This window comes from Elgaria multicarinata, chromosome 8 (genome assembly GCF_023053635.1).
Source record: "Elgaria multicarinata webbii isolate HBS135686 ecotype San Diego chromosome 8, rElgMul1.1.pri, whole genome shotgun sequence".
Lineage (NCBI taxonomy): Eukaryota > Metazoa > Chordata > Lepidosauria > Squamata > Anguidae > Elgaria > Elgaria multicarinata.
Window position 1 is genome coordinate 21,588,384 of NC_086178.1, and position 22,700 is coordinate 21,611,083.

Below are 22,700 nucleotides of genomic sequence, written 5' to 3' on the forward strand. Positions count from 1 at the left end.
AAGGGAGGATTGGTACTGTGTTGAAAATGTGCTGCTGCGAAGAGCTGTATTTGTTTTAAAAAAAACCTCAGCGATGAAACCACCAATGCCCATGCACACGCCCCTCACAGCAGGTTGGCTGTTCGCTGAGCCAAGAGACTGTGCCGAACAGCTTCGCGAAGGGGGGCACACCAGCCACGGACTTCGGGATTGTAACAAGAGAGCCGAAAAACCAGTGACAAAAGCAGTCAGTGATATTCCTGAATAACTGAGGGGTTGACCCGAGATCACAGCGGGATCAGCTGTGTGTCATGCGGCCCGTTAGGAACAACTTTGATATTATCCTGGAATAAATGGCTGGTGTAGACACAGCTCAGGTTGGAAATGTATCCTCCCTCTCTCTGCTCCTCTCTAGCGCAAATCAGGTTCCTTCTTTCTCTTGTCAGACTTAATCATAGTTAAGCATCACATCTGAACTGACAGTTTCAGTTCTTTGCTAAGATTATAATTTTGGTTAGTGTTAAGCAAAGTTAGTTTCTGTGCAGATTTAACACTAAACCATGCTCCAGGTCAACAACATAAGAGAGTGGAAATCTCCACTGGAAAAGGGAAGAGAGAGGAGGGGGTGTGCACATTCCCGAGGTTGGCTCCAGAGTTATAAGGCACAGTTTGCAGAGAGCCAGGGTTATGTCTGCACCAAGTTTTTATTCTGAATTTTGATGGCTAGAATAGAGACACAGTTTAGAAGGAGTCTCCTTGAGGCTTTGTGGATAGTCATAAGAGGAGACGTTTGTAGGTGCTGCATGTAGGTATGAATGATTCATAGTCACTTAAATATGATGTATAATGAATGAGTGAGAGTTAGTTGGTTGTCTTCCTTCCTTGACTTTTAACCCTGTTGTTTCTTTCAAAGGAAAAATCCTTCTTTAATATTAATAGGAGCAAAGGTGTATGTAAATTAGAATTCAATTTCCCTTTTGAGAAATGCAAAAAGGTGGGTTGGGAAGAGCTTTTTATTAAACAGGGTCTCAGAATAGATAGATAGATCCAAAGTCTCTGAATTGCATTACTTTGGAGGTGGGAAAGTATGCTTTTTGCCAGCGATTCACCACCATCTACAGTTCAAATTGCATTGAAACTAAGAATCAGGGTCACTTAAAAATGTTACTGATTTTCTACATGGAAGGCAAATTATAACGCATAGCTGCAGTAAGAAACCTGCTGGTAGGATTGTCATGCGTTATGACCTATATGTGCATTACCTACTATTTCCCTTGTGAAAATCCATAATGTGTTGGCTCTTGTGCTGGAATCCTCTCTAAGAGCACATCAATCCAAAATCAAATCAAATCAAACCCAAGCACAATTTATTTATTTATTTATTAATTTTTTATACCGCCCAATAGCCGAAGCTCTCTGGGCAGTTCACAAAAATTTAACTAGATGCATATCATCAGAAGGAGGCGATAACACATCCCCCCCTGCAAAGAACATATCCAAGCTCTAACAATAAAGTAATGACTAAAGGCAGCAACAGAAACCAAGGAAACAAAGGGTGGCAGCTATCTAGCGCTTTGTTACTGAACTAGTTGAGGGCTATCAAATCCATCCGTAGCTCAGTTATGTGGTTTCCGTGCCCTTGAAGCCAATAGCTGCTGCCCAGTAGTAATTGGTTTCTTCTCCTTCTAATCTACACAGTGTTTTTACATTGTAATTGGCTCATCCCTATGATTACAAGAGTCATGTAATGTCCAATAGTGCAAGCGCAATGATCATGTGGGACCAGCAGTAATGAAGACACAGTCACAGGTACGTAGTAGTCTCAGGCTAGCAAAACACTTAAATGCTTAGCTTTAGTGCATGAGTGATCCGTATGGCCACTAGGGTACTCAGAAGTGCATTTTTCTAATATTCTTTCAGATTCCTACAGGGTTAAGTTGCTAGTACAAAAAGCAGAGAGGAAGCAGCGAAATGTTCAACCTGAAAGCAAAAATGGGCTCTAAAACATTCCCAAAGTGGCACTTGCTATATGATGGTGACAAAGCACTTGCTCATTTACAGTAAACACCCCCAGCTGCAGCACTTTAGCAACTTGATATGAAAGGCGAGCGACATTGTGGCTAATCAACTATTGTATTGACTTTTTATTTTTGTCTCAGGAAGCCACAGTTACACAGGCTAGGGTTTATATTTACAATCCGGGAAGTGAGCTTCTTAAAATAGGCCAAGTGCAGTGAGTCAAGTTCTGACTGTTGACTTGTTCCACCAGTGCAACATATTTTGGATGTCAAAAGATCAGCCAGTTCTGTCAGTTTGGTTGGTGGATATGCAGTTGTCTTGTGGTATTGTGAGTCAGCAGCTCCCACGGTTTGCAAAGAGTGAGTGTGATTTATAGAGGAATCATTTAGCCAATGGCTTAGTGCAAACATACCAGTGCACAATCTCCTAAGCATCAATTGGGAACACCCTATGGGCTCTCCTCTTTTCTTCCACCAAGCTCATCACGTTTTGCATGAGTTTTCCTCCTTCCCTTTGAGTTTTGGAACCAACTATGCATAGACCCATGCCTTCCCCGGTATTTTTGCTAAGTATAATTAGCACAAAACAACACTTTGAAGCCATAGACAAAAGTAGGTTTGCAGAGTTTGCTTTTGTGTTTTGCTTCCCGAAAATGCAATGCAATGTAGTGCTAACCACAGTTATCCCTAGAACAGGAAGAGAAGGAAGACTGTCCATCCAAGAGTTCTGCGGGCAGAACTCATTCCCTCCCTTTCAAACATGTAGTCAGTGCTATCACTGACAATCACATTAGAGCTATGAACTCTCAGCCTTCACTGCTAGATTACAAGGTTTACACAGGGCTCTGTGTTGTGGGAAAGCCCAGTGCATCTTGTGTCCAAAGCCAGATCAGATCCTAAGTGCCCATTTAAGAAAAAGTAAACCAGGAAGTGAGATGAGATCTGATCCCCGAGTTCACCAGGATCAGTCTGAGGGAAGTAGATGTGTGGGAATGAAGTAGGCACAACTGTGTGACTTTTCAAAGAGTGCTGCACTTTATGTCAGCCATGATTCTGGCTTTGGTTACAAGCAGGAAGACTTTAGTGAATTGGGCTGGATTATCCCAGAATAACTTTGGATATATAAGGGCGAACTGCTTGACAAAGAGAAGGAAAAAATAAGTCTAGATAGTGCAGTTTTTGAATAGAGAGAGATCAGAATAGTGTGTAAAACCTACAGCAGGAATTTCTCCTTCCCTTCTCTCCTTTGTAGCCTTCTGCACTTCCCAGAAATCTGCTCCAGAGTGTTTCCCAGTCCTTTGGAGCAGAGATCTCACTGGAGGCTCCAGGTGTGGGTAGGGATCATATCGGATCCAACTATGTATGCAGATTTTTGAAGACATCCACTTGTATAAAGGAAAAATAATAATGTTCGTCAATTGAGAACCACCAGATACTTGCACATTGGTCTCATCTGATCACTGCTGACTGTACAGGATTTCAAATATTTGATATCATATAGTTATCAGTGTACTTTCTAATACCCACTGGAGTGCTTTTTGAAAATGTGTATTAATTGAAACACTTACAGGCTATTAAAGCAATCGGGATAGGGCCATAGCTCAGTAGTTGAGCACATGCTGCAAATGCCGAATACCCCAGGTGTTTTTTTTAAAAAAAGGATCTTGGGTGGCAAGACTAACAAAGACTTTCACCTGAGACCCTCTCAGAATTGGGCTAGAATCCAATGGTCTGATTCAATATAAGGTAACTTCATATGCCTACATCTTAAAAATTACATTTAAAGTCCTAGTATCCAGCATATAAAATAATGAGAAACGTCTCTGTTAACAATACAGCCAGGTTTCTGTATCCTCATAAAAAAAATGCAGCCCTGATGTACTGAGAATAAAATGACTAATAAATGCTGGCAGTAGAGACAGAATAATTTTCATTTCGAAAATATGAATACTAATGTGGATCTAAAGCAGATATGAATTTAGTCATGAAAGTAAACCACACTTTACTAGGATTGCAATTTAGGCAGATATTTTTAAACCCTCCAACATGGATATGAAATAAAAACTGAGCATACAAAGAAAAGAAAGAAGAATTAATGACCTAATAAAAAGGTAAAACTGCAACCTAGTTTACTTCTAGCTTTTAAGACAAGCTTTTAATATGAGCTATGATTCGATTAGGGTAGTGTTCAAGCTTTACAGCAATGTGTGTGTTTGTGGTGGTTCCCCCCTCCCCCTGAGCATTTATTTCACAAATATATAAGGAATTTCAGGTCAGTGATAGTGGGAATAACTGGAGGAAATAATCATTTCCTGTTATTAGGATCTCAAATGGCTTCCTTGAAATGTAACTATATCATTTTTATTTATTAAAATATTTATGTACAGCCCTTCATCATTATTGATTCCATGGCAGTTTACAATTTTACAAAACAAAACAAAATCCACTTAAAAATGCAATAGCTAAAAAACTAAAATGCAGCAGATAAAAGTAGTTATACTGAAAATAAAGAGAGGCTTGTAACACCGTAAAGACTTATAGAATTATTGTGGCATGGGCTCCATGTAAGTTTCTTCCAAAACTCTAGGGGATTAGCCAAGGTCAGTTGTTAGTCCAATGACCAACCACAGTGGCCGTGTTCAGAAGACACCTTAAACCATGGCTTTAACCACAGTGAATAAGGATTTTTGCTTTATTCACCGTGGTTAAAGCCGTGGTTTAAGGTGTCTTCTGAACACAGCCAGTGAGGCCCAAAGAACAGCAAGGTTAGCAGGGGAAGACACAGCAGGAGCTGGTGTGTAGACATGATTCCAGGAGCTGGTGTGTAGACATGTCTAGAACTAAAAACAATTAAGCCTGATGGCCATCAAAGCCCCACCTAGAGCACAGCTGCAGCCATCAGTGCCATCTGAGGAGTGGTCCTTATGCAAACAGATCATTATTCACAAAGATTTCTTATTCTTCAGGTGGGCTCTTCTGTGTGTGGCAGTTGGCCAAGCTCAAATCTTTAGATGCCTGAGTTCCCTGGGGCTACATGTCCACTCAGTGTCTGCCTCTGAGTCCGAGACAGGGCTAAATACCTAATGAAGGGTAGGGTCCACTGTTATCCCCCTTGAGGGCCCAGGACCCTCCCGATCTGCCTCAAGATTCCTAGACAATGTTTGCTTGGGGGATCCAGGTCATCCTTCAAAGAAGAGCATAGAAAATAAATGTCACATTCTGTCTAATTTGCAACTAAGGGCTTTCCTAGATGGGGCTTTAGCCCGGTGTGAGCCCCGGGCTCACCCCTGTGCGTCCAGATGACGCACAGGGTATCCCGGGCTCAGGCAGGGGTGAACCCTCCCTGGGCCTGGGGTAACCGGCACCGCTTCAGGCCCGGTTTTTCCTGCGGTCTTGGGCTGAGCCCGAGACCACAGGCGTGTAGCCAGGTCTGCCGCTTTTCCCGACTACTGGATTTACTCCCGAGTAGCCAGGAAAAGCAGCGGGCGGGGGATTGGACATCTCGGGTGAGGGGGGCAGGCAGGGGAAGGAGAACGGGGCTGGGGGGGAGATCGTGGACGGGGGGGAAGGAGAACAGGGCCAGGGAGGGGAGGAGATCGCAGGTAGGGGGGAAGGAGAATGTTAAAAAACCAAAAAAAACCTACTTACCTTTCCTGGCTCCTGCGCTGCTGCTGCCACTTTAAAAAAAAATGGCAGCCGCGACGGCTCTCCTCCAGAGCTCGTCGCAGCTCACGTGTGAATAAGGGCGAGATCTCGTGTTATTCATAACGTGAGGTCTCCCCTCCTCTCCCCCAGATTTTCCAACAGGTCTAGCAAGGCCCTAAGAATCTAGCACCTGAATTTGCTTCTTTTCCCCCCTCCTTCCTCCCAATCCCCTTTCCTTTTGTGTCATTTTTTTTAGATTGTAAGCCTGTGGGCAGGGACTGTCTTAAGAAATATTTTTGTAAGCCGCCTTGAGATCCTTTTTGGCTAAAGGGCAAGATAAAAGTGCTAAAATAAATAAATACATAAATAAATATAATCATTTTTTTAAAAAAATAAAAGAAATGTAATGTAATGTCTTTTTTATTGTATTCTCTAGGGTTTAAGTCATCTGCATCAGCACAAAGTGATCCATCGAGATATTAAGGGACAGAATGTTTTGCTGACGGAAAATGCAGAAGTTAAACTAGGTAAGGATTTCTTCCACCAGCTTGCAGAAAATGTGAGGAAGCATGGAATCAGGCTGGTCTGAAATGACTTCATTGGTCCTGCCATTCTGTAATCCATTTTCTAAAGTCAAGTCGAGAATTCCTCCAAGTTCTAAGAAGTTGAAGAGGATATTGGTCTTTTATGCCAGTATATCGCGTTTATGTAATTTGGAAATTAGGTTGAGGAATTTTCATGGCTTTAGAATGCAGAACAATGTGAAACCATAAGCTGGGAAAGAATACTGAAAACTGAGATTTTCATTATTTTAACAAAGCAAACCCTGAAAATTCTTGGTAGCTTTTGCTAAAAAATTAGAAAACAAAGAAATTCTGGTTAGGGATATCAATCATCAGTGTTTGGGGCCTTCTTCTCTCCCCCTCCCCCCTCTTTAACACAGTTATTAGCCCATCCCAGCTCTCCCTGTCACTCTTAGAGACATGTTTTTCTCTCCAGCCCTGCATTTTTCCATGAAATTCAGTTGTTCTTTCAACAAAGACAAATATGTGGTGGGTAGAGGATTTCAGCAATTCTAGCTACAAAGAGACACCTATCTAATAAGCTTGTAAGTTAAGCATCAGCTGGCCCTTGAAGGGAAGTAGACAGATTGCCAAGGAAAGAAAGAAGGGAATGAAAAATATTGGAGGATGCTTGTTATTTTGCTGGGCCAAGGAAAGTTCCAAGCTGTACTCTGGATATGGGTTCATATCCAGCAAGGAGAGAGATACTTGTGAACATACATTTTTGACACCTATAAGTATTTAGCAAAAGTGGCAGCTGAATCTCACGTGCCTCCATTTTGAGCCTGTGTCTCTAATACAGGGGTGGATAGCATGCAGTTCACAGAACTTTTGCCGCTTCCGCTGCCCCCAAATCGCTGCCACACCACCAGGGGCAAAATAGCTGCATTTTCACATGTGTGTGTCTTTTTAAAAAGCAAAATCACCCTCCTCTGGGGCTTCTGGGAGTGTGATTTTGTATTAAACTGGGCTGCGCATTCTCCATATTGTCTTGTTTTAAATAGAAAATGTGGCTTTTTTCCTGTTGCTGAAATTTAGCGGTATGGTGATGATTTTGGTGGTGGGTGGGTGTGCTTTCCTCGGGGTGGGGTGTGTGAGCAGAAATGGGTCCTCAGATCCTTGGACTTTGCCCAATGACTTGAATCTTTGGCTATTGGGCAGTATAAAAATGTAATAAATAAATAAATAATATTCAGTGGATACAGGGAAAGGCTTTGGGCTGAACTTTCTCAGGATTCCTTGAGCTCTAGCTCATTTGAATTGAATTGAATACTCTTCCCTTCAAGATTCATGTCGTTTGTGACATGTCAAACCATGCCTATAGGCAGCCTATATATACCAGTTGCTGGGGGACACGGGTGGGAGGGTGCTGTTGCACCAAGTCCTGCTTGTGGGTCCCACGTCAACAGCTGGTTGGCCACTGTGTGAACAGAATGATGAATTGGATGGACCTTTGGTCTGATCCAGCATGGCTCTTAACTATTGTTTTTCATTCCCAGTGGATTTTGGAGTCAGCGCTCAGCTCGACAGAACAGTTGGGAGAAGAAATACATTCATTGGAACTCCGTACTGGATGGCGCCTGAAGTTATCGCCTGTGATGAAAACCCTGATGCCACTTATGACTTCAAGGTATCTAAAAATAATGGCCAATGCAATCTTCACTTATCAGCACTGACCTGTAGTGAGTTAATTATAAATGGGAAGGTAGAATACAAGACCTATCAGGTTTAGCACTGGAGCTAGATAACACACTGGGCCAGTTCCACAGGTGGATGGGCCCTGACATTTAGGCTAGTGTTTGAGCCAAGAAATCTATCCCGAAATGGGGATGGAACCAGGGTACAGGCCGGCAAACCACCAGGAGGGGACGTGGTTACTAGGAAATTATGCAAGTTCATAAGCAAACATTTGGAATAAGACTGAGGAATCATACAGTCACGGCTGGAGTTTGGCCATTGGCCCAGACGAACACCCAGGTTTAACCTCCAAGCATTCAGAGCCATTTTACATGGAACCAATGATCTGCCCGGGTGGAGTGAGTCAGGTTTTGATCATGGAAGGACCATGCTGCCATTCTTGCTGCTGTGCTTGTAGCTTCAAGGGGCTCACCACAAAGGGCATTGCTGCACACACCTGAAGAATCCTGGTTTGAATTGCAGTCAGTCTTGATAAGATATTTTTTGAGGGAAATACAATGGGCCTGTTGCATTAACTAGGCTGCAGTGCAGGAGGGCAGTCATTTTCAATATTCAAGTCGCAACTGTAGCTTATCCAAACCTGGCAGGGGTGGGTTCTGTGAGGGTTACGTGGCATTGTTTTAAAGTTAAGTGATTAGTTGTTTAACTCCTGAACAACGTATCCCGCTGGGTTGGGACAACACGACAAGCTGCAGTTGTGGCCTGCATTTCCAGAAAGGTGCCTATTTATTTATTTATTTATTTATTTATTTATTACATTTCTATACCGCCCAATAGAAGAAGCTCTCTGGGCAGTTCACAAAAATTAAAACCATAATAAAACAACCAACATGTTAAAAGCACAATTACAAAATACAGTATAAAAAGCACAACCAGGATAAAACCACGGAACAAAGATATAAGATTAAAATACAGAGTTAGAACAGTAAAATTTAAATTTAAGTTAAAATTAAGTGTTAAAATACTGAGAGAGAGAAAAGGTCTTCAGCTGGCGACGAAGTAGTACAGTGTAGGCGCCAGGCGGACCTCTCTGGGGAGCTCATTCCACAACCAGGGTGCCACAGTGGAGAAAGCCCTCCTTCTAGTAGCCACCTGCCTCACCTCCTTTGGCAGGGGCTCATGGAGAAGGGCTCCTGTAGATGATCTTAAGGTCCGGGCAGGTACATATGGGAGGAGGAGTTCCTTCAAATAACCTGGCCCCAAACCGTTTAGGGCTTGTGAACCGCCCAGAGAGCTTCGGCTGTTGGGCGGTATAAAAATGTAATAAATAAACAAATAAATAAATAAATAGGGCTTTAAATGTCAATACCAGCACTTTGAATCGGGCCCAGACCTGGACTGGCAGCCAATGAAGCTGGAAAAGGACTGGCGTAATGTGATCTCGCCGGCCAGTCCCTGTTAGTAAATGGGCTGCCCTGTTTTGTACCAGCTGAAGCTTCCGGACCGTTTTCAAAGGCAGCCCCACGTATAACGCATTGCAGTAATCCAAGCGAGAGGTTATCAGAGCATGGATAACTGTAGCTAGGCTATCTCTGTCCAGATAAGGGCGTAGTTGGTATATCAACCTAAGCTGATAAAAGGTGCTCTTTGCCACTGAGTTCACCTGTGCCTCAAGTGACAGTTCTGGATCGAAGAGCACCCCCAAACTACGGACCCGATCCTTTAGGGAGAGTGCAACCCCTTCCAGAACAGGGCAAACATCACCATGCCTATGGGTGCCATGGCTTGTTGTGGCTTAAACAAGCCACAAAGAGTGCGAACTCAGTCAGTATGTAAGATTAATTAATAGTCAGGTCACAGAACTGCAGAATTTCAGGGTCAAAGTCAAGTGTTTAACTAAATGTGCAGAATCTTTCAGCTTTTATTTTATAGAAAAACCAACTGTGGGGCTCCAATCTGAAATGTATTCCAGATTGTACCCCTGTGCAGTTTTCTGCTAACCACTGTTCCGTACCTGGCTGCTAATTGCACCTCAAGGCTCTGTTTGCAGTAAACAGCACTTTGGGGAGCAAAAAGAAGGTGGGTGCGTATGGATTTTCAGCGGAAAAGTGGTGTGAGTCCTTAATCCAGATCAAGAGGATTTTGTGGATAAGGGCCACATGGTTGGTTTTCCTCTAAAATAAAAGTATCCAGGTTAAGCAAGGAGTGCAGGATGGATGGGAGTATTTAAAAAAGGAAATTTTAAAGGCACAGTTACAAACAATTCCAACAAGGAGAAAAGATAGAAGACAACAGAGGAAACCAATGTGGCTCCACAAAAAGCTTAGAGATGACCTGAAAACAAAAAGGGATACATATAGGAAGTGGAAGGAAGGCCAGGCTACAAAAGAAGAGTACAGACAGGTGGCGCAGAAGTGCCGAAATGGCGTCAGGAAGGCTAAAGCTCAGAATGAGCTGAGATTAGCGAAGGATGCTAAAAGCAATAAAAAGGCCTTCTTCAGACACGTGAGTAGTAAAAGACAGAGGAAAGAAATGGTGGTTCAACTGCTTAATGGCAAATTGATAACAGATGACAAAGAAAAGGCTGAAGTGCTCAATTCCTACTTTGCCTCAGTCTTCTCCCAAAAGCAGGTCTATGACCCCCCCTGGAAAAAATGAAGCAAAAGTTGAGGGGGCAGGATTACAGTTTGAGATTGATAAACAAATGGTCAAAGAACACCTAATTTCCTTGAATGAGTTCAAATCTCCAGGGCCCAATGAACTGCATCCTAGAGTAATGAAGGAGCTAGCGGAAGAACTCTCAGAACCTTTGTCTATTATCTTTGCAAAATCATGGAAGACGGGTGAAGTGCCGGACGACTGGAGGAGGGCTAACGTTGTCCCTATCTTCAAAAAGGGCAAAAAGGAGGAACCTGGGAACTACTGACTAGTCAGTCTGACATCCATCCCTGGGAAAATTCTGGAGCAGATTATAAAGAAGTCAATCTGTAAACACCTTGAAATCAATGCAGTGATCACTAGAAACCAACATGGATTTGTCAAGAACAAGTCCTGTCAGACAATTTTGATCTCATTTTTTGATAAGGTAACCTCCCTTGTGGACCGTGGGAATGCTGTGGACGTCATATATCTTGACTTCAGCAAAGCTTTTAACAAAGTAGCACATGACATTCTGATTTACAAACTAGCTAAAAATGGGCTAGATGGAACAACTATTAGGTGGATTCACAGTTGACTACAGAATCGGACTCAAAGAGTACTTATCAATGGAACCTTCTCAAAGTGGGGAAAGGCAACGAGTGGGGTACCGCAGGGCTCAGTCCTGGGCCCAGTGCTCTTCAACATTTTTATTAATGATTTGGACGAGGAGGTGCAGGGAACGCTTATCAAATTTGCAGATGACACAAAATTGGGTGGGATAGCTAATACCCTGAATATGAGCCAACAATGCGATATGGCTGCAAGAAAGGCCAATGCTATTTTGGGCTGCATTAATAGAAGTATAGCTTCCAAATCACATGAGGTACTGGTTCCTCTCTATTCGGCCCTGGTTAGGCCTCATCTAGAGTATTGCATCCAGTTCTGGGCTCCACAATTCAAGAAGGACGCAGACAAGCTGGAGCGTGTTCAGAGGAGGGCAACCAGGATGATCAGGGATTTGGAAACAAAGCCCTATGAAGAGAGACTGAAAGAACTGGGCATGTTTAGCCTGAAGAGAAGATTGAGGGGAGACATGATAGCACTCTTCAAATACTTAAAAGGTTGTCACACAGAGGAGGGCCAGGATCTCTTCTCAATCCTCCCAGAGTGCAGGACACGGAATAACGGGCTCAAGTTAAAGGAAGCCAGATTCCAGCTGGACATCAGGAAAAACTTCCTGACTGTTAGAGCAGTGCGACGGTGGAATCAGCTACCTAGGGAGGTTGTGGGCTCTCCCACACTAGAGGCATTCAAGAGGCAGCTGGACAAGCATCTGTCAGGGATGCTTTAGGGTGGATTCCTGCATTGAACAGGGGGTTGGACTCGATGGCCTTGTAGGCCCCTTCCAATTCTGCTATTCTATGATTCTATGATTATAAGCATGCTTATTGGAACAGTAGCTTGGCTCTCAGTCACTTCAGGAAATGGAGTGCTTTCCATTATTTTCCCGTACCAATTCTGCAAGAGCCTTTTAACTGTTGCGTATCTTACATTGCTTGCCATTGTCTGAAAGCTCTCTTGCTCCTTCCTTCTACAGTTGTCAGGGCTTTTCTACATGTGTTTATCTTGAGTGAGTACCAAGTTCCAGTTGATTTAACTCAAGCCAGTGTGGTTTTGTGGGGAGTATCTCAGACTAGAAACAAGGAAAGCCAGCTTTGCATCCCCACTCGGCCATGAGGCTCACTGGGTGGTCTTAGACAGTCACTGTCTCTTAGCTTAACCTACCTCACAGGGTTGTTGTGAGGATAAAATGGAAGAGAACCATGTATGCTTCCATGAGCTTTTTGGAGGAAAGGTCATATTAAAAATACACTGTTATTTAGTCAGCAGCTAATGTGTATCACCTATACTACCTTTCCCCCACCTTGTGCCCTCAAAATGTTTTGGACTACAATTTTTAGGATCCCTGACTATTTGCCATGCTGGCTGAGGCTCATGGGAGTCGGTCCATAACATCTGGAGGGCACCAGATTAGGAAAGGCTGACCTGTACTAAAATATATGTGAGGTCAGTACATATGTCTTCAAAGCCAAATTTCCGTGGTTCACATTGTGCTACTTTGAAGAGGGCCGAAGGCGCCCACTCTTCTTGAGCTTCTGGAAAATGTGGTGGAAATCACACTCTCATAAACTTGCTCACTTACAGACGGACAGCAGCGGCGGTTTTCTGAGTGAGTGAAGCCTGTCAAAAACTTGTCTGTGAAGGCGCTCTGCTTTGCCAGCACCAGATTGATTCCTTGTTAATTTTTCTATTCTGAGCACAATCTGGAGAGATGAGCAGTCCATAAGGCAGGCAGTCACTGGAAAGCGAACTTGATATTCGTTAGGGATTTTCATTGTCATTAAAAATTTGGATTTCAGGCCTAGTGCCAGATGGTTCTGGACCTCAGCCAGTAGTATGAGACTACACACCTTTCCCCAGGTTCTTTTTGAAAATAATAATTATTTCTAGAATAGAATGTAGGCACAGTGTAAAACAAACCAAATAAAAGACATAGACCATGCCTTTTGGCTTGCAATCTATATAAGAAGCTAGGAAAACAAGCAAAGTGGAATGGAGGAAAATCATCAAGTGGAGAGATCTGTTTCAGAATGACAGATGAAAGAGCTGATAGTGTCTTCCCAAAGTCCGACAACTTTTTCAGGGGGCATCCTTTTAATTTTATTATTCTAAATTATCCATACAATGAAAGCAATATGATACATACTGTATAAACAATCCGTAAGAGAATACATACTACTGTCAATAAGACATCACTTCTCTGGGTTACTAAATTAAGGTATATACGTTTTCACAATTATATATTATACATTATATGTTTCATACGCAGAGGAGAGATGATTTTTTTAAATCCAGCACTGACATAGACCATGAGTGAGGAACCTCTGGCCTCCAGCTGTTCTTGGATTACAACTGCCATCATCCCTGACAATTGGCCATGCTGGCTTGGGTTGATGGCAATTGGAGTCCAACAACATCTGGAGTTTTCCCAAACCTGACACAGAGCAATAAAAGGCTCCAGATGATTACCAGGAGGCTTGTTTTTAGTGATAGGGAACAGCAAGGGAGAATGGGTGGTGGTGGGTAATGGAATATGTACAGTTTAGGTTATGGAACCTGCTTTGCCAGGATACTGGTGAAGTAGAGAAACAGAGAGAAGTGGGAGCAAAAGAGTGATTCCCTTGGAGAATTTACTTGAGAGCCAATTCACATCATCTGCTCTTTCCTGAGCCACAGTGCTGCACTCTTGGTTCTTCTGCCAGTGTTGGAGAAGGAGAGTAAAGGAAACACTTGACACATCAGCAGCCCAATCATCCAGTCCTGGAAGACACTAAAGCTCGACTATAGATATGAGCTTACCGGTCACTAGGCTGTTTGACAACTAAAATTGAACAGCTGTCCCTGGTTCTTGACACAACTGCTCCCAGATGCCCTCTCACCAAGCAGCAGAACAGGTTGTCCCCTTGATTTGACCAGGAACTCCAGGAGATGAAGGTGACTTGAATGCAGAAAACCCAGACTAAATCCAAAGTGATCCTATTTTGGCTCTAGAAAAAACACGTCCTTGAATCCATAAAAATTGAACAACTGTAACCTTGTTTCAAATTTCCCAATTTGGTGTATGGTCAGCTTTAGAGTATCTGGTCACTCGAGACCAGATACAGAAGAGGGCAGGGCTCCTGCAGCTTTAACTGTTGTGATGAAGAGGGAATTTCTCCAGGTGCTGCATGCATACAAATGACACCTGCTGAAATTCCCTTTTCTATAAAGCTATTAAAGATATAGGAGCCCTGTCCTCCTTTTCATATGGTCACCCTACATAATGACACCAAGCTGTGCTTTAATTTCTCATCTAATCCAGGACCAGTCCCAAATAACACTCTGAACATATTTGTGGGCTGAGTGAGGAGTGCCAAAGAGAATGTAGTTCGATTCAAAGTAATGCTCCTCTCCTTCCTGTGGGAATATGATTTCCAGTAGTGCAGGATGAGATCAGAATTGTCCGTTTGTCATGAAGGATCAGATAAGTTTAGTAATTTCAATGTTTCGTCTTAAGCAACCTCTGCAGTCAAATTACTATAGGGAGTTTTCAGACCTGATGCACTTGAGATGTAACTTTTTAGATGTAATAGCAGTTGCTGGGTCATATTAATGCAACTCTCATTCTTTTTTCTTTTCTTTTTCTTCTTTTTTTTTCCTTTTTTTAAAAACGAAGCAATGTGACTTTTTTTTTAAGGCATACAAATTGGATCCTGTCATATTGGATATAAGATAATAAACACAAAAGCCTTGATGACTTGGTATAAAGAAGAAATTCCAAAGTTTACAGCCACTGGAAATAAAATGCCTCTGATCTCCCTGCTTTCTTTAGACAAACAGAGCTTGTTTCATAATCTACAAAATTATATACTTAATACCTCACAAAACCCACTCCATGACACATAGGAAACATACAAAGGCCACACTGTAGTAATTTTGTTTTTCTCTTCTGTTTTTTCCCCTTTTCTTTTTTCTTGCAGAGAGCTACCAAATTTATTCAAAATCAAAAGAAAGTAGCAGATTAGTCTTCCTTGGAAGAAAAAATAATGATGCGTTAGTATCTCTTCTTCTTAAAAAGAAGACTTGAGACTTCTCCCTTATTATATTTAAACCTTAATATCCTATAATCCTAACTGTTTTAAACCAGCTGGAAGTCTGAGCATTTATTGTGTTGTTTTCTGAAACATGGGGCGTGATCATTGATCCTTTTGGGGGACTTTTAGGGCAGATCTTCACTAGAAATTTATGTCAGTTTTATACCAGTTTAACAGACATGGCTCCCAGCCTTCCCCAAGAATTCTGGAAATGGTAGTTTGAAGACAACACTCAGAAATGATCTTTTAGAGCTCTTTAGCCTATGCCATAGAATTATACTTCCCAGGGGTCCTTGGAGAGAGGGGATGACTACCAAACCTGTGGTACAGGATATTCAGGTCACTTCACAGGATGGTTGTTTACCAGGCCATTTCAGGGCATGTGTGGGCATCTGGTGTAATTTCATAATAAACTAGTAAATAAGTTGATTCTATATGCATTGCTCTGTCATATAAACAAGCAAAAATTTACAGCTGGCAAGCACACATCTTGTCTGAGAGACATTTACAATATTGCTGCTGTGAAACTGTAATACTAACAAGGTTTCGAAAGCATACTTATTGAGGCTGAAATGGAAAGACTAGTGGGTAAGAACTGATGGGAGGAAGCCAAATCAATAAAAAAGAGTGAAAAGAGGTGTCTAGCTGCAGTCTAAAGTGTTAGTTCTTTGAGAACTGCAGCATGTGATACGAACCAAGAACATAGAACAAAGCCTATTAATTGTAGTTTTAAAAGTCAGTCTGTGCACACTGGCCATAGCTAGATGGTGCGAAATCCCGGGGCGATCCCCAGGATTGTCCCTGTGCATCCACATGACGCACAGGGGATCCTAGGATCAGGGAGGGATGATCCCTCCCTTGCACTGGGATATCACCCTCACCTTTGAGCCTGCTTTTTCTGCGGTTTCGGGATGATCCTGAGGCCACGGAACATGTGGGCGGGCATCGCGGGTTGTCCTGGTTCCTCGCAAGGAGCCGGGACCCACGCACAGGGCACAGAGCTCCTCAGGAGCCCTGCACCCATCGGGGGTGGGGGGGAGGGGGTAAATTAAGTTTACATTTTAAAAAAACCTACCTTTCTGTGCATGAACGTTCGTGCGCTCTTCTTTAAGAAAAAAAAAAGCAGCCGCAACGTCCTCGCCCTCTGAGGCCGTTGCTCGTCGCGTGTAAACAGAGGGGGAGATCTTGCAATAAAAATATTGTGAGATCTTCACCCCTCCATCCCACAGGACTTCTAGGTCTAGCTGAGGCCACTAAAACAGTCAGTTTAAGGCCCTGCCTAATGGAATTCCCCCTACACTTTTAAGAAATTACTTTTCAAGTATCCTGCCAAAGTATCTCTTACAATTTAGCCTAATTTGCTAGATCTGCTGAGGCTCTCTGGGGTCTTAGGCAGGACTAAGTTTTGCCACAGAGTTTCCACTGAAAAAGGCATTCCCATGATGACTTCTCCCTCTCTCCATCAGTGGTATGGTGGAGCCACAAGGTTGCTCTGGATTTAGCTGCAAATCCTCACAGTGGCTGTGGGTGGAGGAATTAATGGATTTCCCAGTAACAATTTATTATTGTGAAGCTATCCCTGTTATAATGTAAAGTAATTTGGGGTGGCTTGGTCTTGATTGGTCTATGAACACCCATTAACCTACTCAAGGTAGTGATAAAGACTGCTAGAACTGGTTTGTTGTCTTTGAGATAAAGTATTTTCCCTTGTTCTCCCTGATGCCTGGAAAAGAAAGCCTTGAAAACTCTCGAGATGGTGGTGTTATGCTGTTTGGGGACATGGTGTGGCCAATTTCCCTTTCTGATGTGTAGCCACATCTTATATGTATGGTACATGAAGATCTGAGTTTGTTTCATGGGTATTTTACCCCTATTCCCCTTTGTTCTAATAAAGGTAATATGATAAAGTTCAAGGGAGTAAGGAGCTGGGAATATTGGCTAGGAGGGGAGGAGAGGGAGGTGGGATTGCAGATAATTGCCTGTTGCTTTTGCAGAAAGATTAACTGCCAGGCTGTTTGGGTTTTTACATTTCAAAGAGTTATTCCTTTGTTATTGAAAGAGGATCACATTGGATTACATAGCTTCAGTGTTCTCATATAGCAATTGTTTTTTTCAGTCTGCGGGGAGGGGAACTGAACTCTGCAGCTCTAAGAGGGGAAGAACATAAAAATTGGTGTCTGAAAGGGCTAAATCTTCTGAGCCTAGGAGATCAGGGACTTATTTAGACAATATAGATCAAACTTAGAGCAGTCAAGTGGCCAAGAACTTCTTCCGACAGGGCAGCAGCTCCCCCAGTTTGTTACAGGCTTAGCTAGCATTGGATATTTCTTTAAAAGTTTTGTTGATTGTTTCTTTCAGAGCGATTTGTGGTCTTTAGGGATAACAGCCATCGAGATGGCAGAAGGAGCTCCTCGTGAGTACAACCCAATTTCACGCATTATCATACTTTGGAGTGTTGCTTGTTGAGATTCATTATGCATTGGCAGTAAGTCCAGTTCTGTGTGATAAACTGTATACAAATGTTCTCCAAGCAACGTGTTGAAATGAGATAGACATGGGATTCGTGGGATGAACTGACAGGTTCAAGAGAAGGAACAAATCTTTGTCTATCTATATATCTATCTCAGCATTCCACCGAGGTCTAGCATGACCAAGAAGCAGAAACCACAGCAAGGCTAGACAAACTGTAACAGGCTTAATTCTTTAGTTAAGTGTTATGTAACTGTTTTAAAAAAGCAAAGTAACTTCCCCAAAGGTTAGTTTTTAAAGGCAATTGTGCTAAGTTGGCAGCAGTCCAGTTCTTCATGCATTATGGCTTCATATAATAATGTACAATATTTGGCAGCAGTCAAATATTAGGCGGTCAATTGACTGGTCAATTGACAGTATTTGGCTTGTCAATTGACTAGCATGCCAACCCTAACACACGCACATACACATATGCCCTGACTGTCATAATGACAGGTATTTTACTAGATTTACTGACAGCCTTATGCAACATAATTGTTGTGCATATAATTGGACAGCTTTTCCATTGTGAAGAATTGAAAAAAAGGGTTTGAGCTTTCCATTCCTTCCCCCTTCTTCCACCTGTCAAACTTGACATGCCTTTAGGTAATCTCTCTGCCTCTTGCAGTGTGTGTGTGTGTGTGTAGATATATTCATATAGCTGGTATAGCATAGTAGCTAGGATTGTGAGCTACAAATCAGGAAATCTTTGGTTTGAATCTCGTCTCTGCCCTGAATTTATTAGGTGGCTTTAGATGAACCCCTTCTTTTCAGTCTCAACTTTCCCTTCTGCAGTATGGGGACTGAACAGATTTATGGGTGAAACTGATAGAGTTTCCAGTTACATATCCATCCCCAATTACATATCTTCATTCAATTGAATCCAATCCAGACACAAGCCACCCTATCACTGCCCTAGTGGGCACCTGAGGTGACTCATTGCCTCCAGAAACCATCCAGTAGGAGATGCTGCACCAAGAATCTACCGGTATGTCACTGAGGTCAGCTAAATTGCTCAGAGCTTTTGCTTGAATCTTTTCAAAATCCCGCCCAAGGATTTCTCCCAAATTGGTGCAGGTGGAAAGGGTTCTGCATCAGTGGCAGAGGATTAAATAAAGATAATTGTGTGAAACACTTGAAGCACTCTAAACCATTAAGTTCCCAACATTCTGTATGTGTATGTCACACACTTAAAGCTCAAGATTTTGTCACCATATCAAGAAACAAAACTTTGGATGAGGATTTACAAGATGTAGTGATGGCCTCCAATTTGGATGGCCTTAAAAGTGGATTGGACAAATTCCTGGAGAAGTCTAACAATGGCTACTAGTCCTGATGGCTATATGCTACCTCCACTATCAGATCCAGTATGCCTATGTAGACCAGTAGCTGAGGAACATGGGTGGGGGGTGCTGTTGCACTCATGTCCTTCTTGTGGTTTTCCCATGGACAGCTGGTTGGCCACTGTTTGAGCAGAATGCTGGACTAGATGGACCCTTGGCCTGATCCATTTTGGCTGTTCTTAAATTCTTGAGGAGTGGGGCTAGGCAGTTGAGAGTTCTTCCAGGTACTCAGTGCTGCACATTGAGTACTTCGGGAGAAAATAATATCAATTGCAGTCTAGAATATTGTTGAAAGAGGACAAAATGTGTGTAGACACTGGACTCACCATTCCAGAGGAAGATAGGAAGCTGCCCTATACTAAGTCAGACCATGGGTCCATCTAGCCCAGTCAACACGGACTGGCAGCGCTTCTCCGGGTTTCAAGCAAGACATTTTCCACCTCTTCTTGGAGATGCCAGGGATTGAACCTGGAACCTTCTGCATGCACAGCAGGTGTTCTGCCATTGAGTCACAGTATCTCCCTTAAGTATTAGCCCAACCTCAGTGGACATCCCTAAATTTACTTTCTCCCATGTAAATTAATGGCTGCCGTTCACTCACATGGGGAAAAATGAAGTGATCCACTAAAACAGTGTAAAAACCTTCCTCCATAGGTAACAGTGGGTGAATTGGTCTACACCAGGAGTGCCCCCAAAGCCTTCTGTGGGCCAAATAACATCAGAGGGAACAGACCCACCCTCTGACATACTTAGCTCCCGGCCAGCACACTAGGTGGATCCACCCAGCATGTCAGTCACAACCCTGCTTTGCTGCCCACTGCCATCCCCCATGGTGTGTGTGTGCTATGTACACAAAGCCACTCTGAATGAGTTGGCGGGTGGAAGAACACTCCAGCTGCTGATTCAGCAGGGGACACTTTGTCTGTGCAGTACTTTCACCGGGGTGTTGGTGGTGTTGGTGTTGATGCAGCATGAGCGAAGCTGTGCCAGTTGAGTCAATCAGTGACAGGGGGAATACTTCAGCTAATCACATTTTACCTGCATGCCCCATCTTCCTCCCCTGTGGGGAATTCCTGTAGCTTTGGGTGGTGCATGAACAGACTTGGTGAGCACTGGAAAGAGATAATGTTGGTGATTCCTCCGGGGGCGAAGCCTTGCCTCCTGGAGGAATCCACAGACTGAATGGGGAAATTCCACAGACTGAATGGGGAATTTCTGTGGCCAGGTTAGGCCTTTGGGCTGGAGGTTTCTGGGGCCCCAATGTCCTACAATTGTCAGGGAACCTATTATTTTGCTAAATAAATAACCATGAAAGAACCTGTAACTAACACGGTGATGGCCAACCTTTTTGATGACTTCAGGGTTCAAAATATGGTGCAAAGTCCAAAATATGAGATAATGCCACTGTAATTATGCTTCAGGACATAGGCAAAGTCCCTCTCTGTTCAAGTCTTGGTGAGTGGTTTTGCCTCTGGTCTCATGAGCCAAAAACAGTCAACAGTCAGAGAGGCAGATTGGACTGATTCAATGCTGTAACGAGGCCAAAGGTCCTCAGGCCCCTATCCAGCAATACTATAACACATACTTGTAGGTTGGCCTGGAGTAATGTGGTTTCAGAGCACTGTGGGAAATTAAAATGGTGGCACTGTCATTTTAATTTCTGATACTCACTCTGTGTGACTCTATGTTAGAAGAACTGTGGGTAATTAAAATAGTGTAGAAAAAAGGGTTGTTTAATATAATAGAACTCCGACGTGTTTTGGAACTTTAGGTCCTTCTTCAAGATACTTTATTGGAATTCAATGGATATCATTTACTCCATAACCCCAGTCTCCTATGCTGTGTCTGCTGTTTTCCTACCCTTTTGCCCTTGGCTGTTTTGGCAGTTCCTGTGGGATTCCTCTTTTTTGTTGGCTTCTAATTAAACTGGTGGGCAGCTGACAAACCCTGCTGCCACTCAAAATGGCCAGGATCAGCAACAGTGGTGAGCTCTACCAGACCTCTGGGGTACCAAGTCCTGAGGATGTGGCCTTGGTACAAAAATAAGAGAACTATCCCCTTTGTTTCATATAAATTCAGGATAGACCAGTAGCGCCAGCCTGGTGCCCTCCAGAAGTTTTGGACTACAACACCCAGCATTTCTGGATATTGGCCATGCTGGCTGGGGCTGATGGGAGTTGAAGTCCAAACCATTTGGAGGTTGGTGAAGACCAGTGGCGCTGTACTGATAAGCACCCACCTCTTAGCAGGAGTCGCTCATTGTCTTCTCTCATGGTGAGAGCAGCATTAAAGCGCATTAACAAGAAACTCAATAGGTTCAGCATCCCACATCACATGTGACTTGAGTGTAGAGAGAACACCATCAGGATCTTACTGTAGAACTGAATGTCTTTGGTAGAACATTATGTGTATTCCATTATGTTTTGTGCTGTACCTGATGCCTTCTGTTGTGATTTTTCAGCCCTTTGTGACATGCATCCCATGAGAGCTTTGTTCCTCATTCCCCGGAACCCAGCCCCCAGGTTGAAATCAAAGAAATGGTGAGTGTGTCCGCCCTCTGCTCTCTACATATACATTTCATTTGCATGCTGTAAGAAGCCGTTATACCTTATGTACATCTTGGGCACTGCAAACACACAGAAACAAGCAAATAAAAAAACACCTCATCAGGAAATATTGTCTGTTTTGATGCCCATTAAAGCTGATGTCAAAGTTTGTGCGTGGAAGGATTCAAAAGTGTCAGTGGGGCCAAGAGATCTTTCGAACGGTTGCTGTGAGCAATTGTGGCATATTGAGCATGGGCCCACATTGAATCCTGTATGTGGTGTCTAGCTTCAACCCTGCAGCAGATTGATGTAGCTGGAAATCTGTATAGGCTGACTGAAAAAAGCCACAATTGTGTCATGAACAGAGAGGGCCATGCGAACAGGCTTTGAGGAGTGTTCGATATTTTGGGGATCACTAGAAGGAAGTGAAACAGCTGACATGGACCCAGTAACCTTGAGACATAGTTCTGTTCTTTGTGCACTGTAATGCCGCCATGGCACACAGTGTAATTCCCACACATAGATTTTTGGGGAACTTGAACGATGTTGGCTTTCATGTTATGCTATGCCAATTAAACGAGCCCAGACTGACCCTGAAAAGAAACATTGTCCCTACCTCAACATTGCATTTCACAAACTGGAGCATACTACAGCCTTGTAAATAAGCCCACAAAAGTAACTAGCTTGCCATTTTTTTACTAGCCTGCAAAGAGGCTAGTAGCCTGTGTTTTTATGGTAGCCACAGAAGAGGGGAAGTCCCCCTACTCTGCAGCCAGCATGGAAATGCAGCAAACCACCCTCATAGTCAGCTAATTGCAAAACAAGCAAAAATTGCCTTCTACCAAACAGGCTGGGGGAGAACGGACAGAGCTGAGGGGCGGCTTTCCCTCCCTCTGCAACCAGCATGGAAAGCAAGCCAACTGGAAGAGGAGGAATGGAGCCCATTCACTTGCTTTCATGGTGTTTTCTGCACTCACCTGTATGGAATTTCTGGTCGTCTATGGCTACAATATAAGCTGTTAAATACAAGTCTGGGATACAGTCCTCTATCCTAACAGTGATGTGTGATGAAGAAAGCACTGACAATTTTCCTGGAATGTACCATTTTGGAATGCAAGAGGGAGAA

At 43.2% G+C, this 22,700-nt stretch overlaps 1 protein-coding gene across 4 annotated transcripts in view; it reads left to right on the top strand.

Moving 5' to 3' along the window:
• Nucleotides 1-22,700, top strand: part of TNIK (TRAF2 and NCK interacting kinase) — a 343,273-nt gene that overhangs the window by 204,411 nt on the left and 116,162 nt on the right. For all 4 annotated transcript variants that reach the window (XM_063131980.1, XM_063131983.1, XM_063131982.1 and 1 more), the window contains exons 6-9: nt 6,079-6,169; nt 7,705-7,835; nt 17,536-17,590; nt 21,490-21,568. In XM_063131980.1, the coding sequence (XP_062988050.1) occupies nt 6,079-6,169; nt 7,705-7,835; nt 17,536-17,590; nt 21,490-21,568 (356 nt within the window). The remainder of the gene's footprint in view (nt 1-6,078; nt 6,170-7,704; nt 7,836-17,535; nt 17,591-21,489; nt 21,569-22,700) is intronic.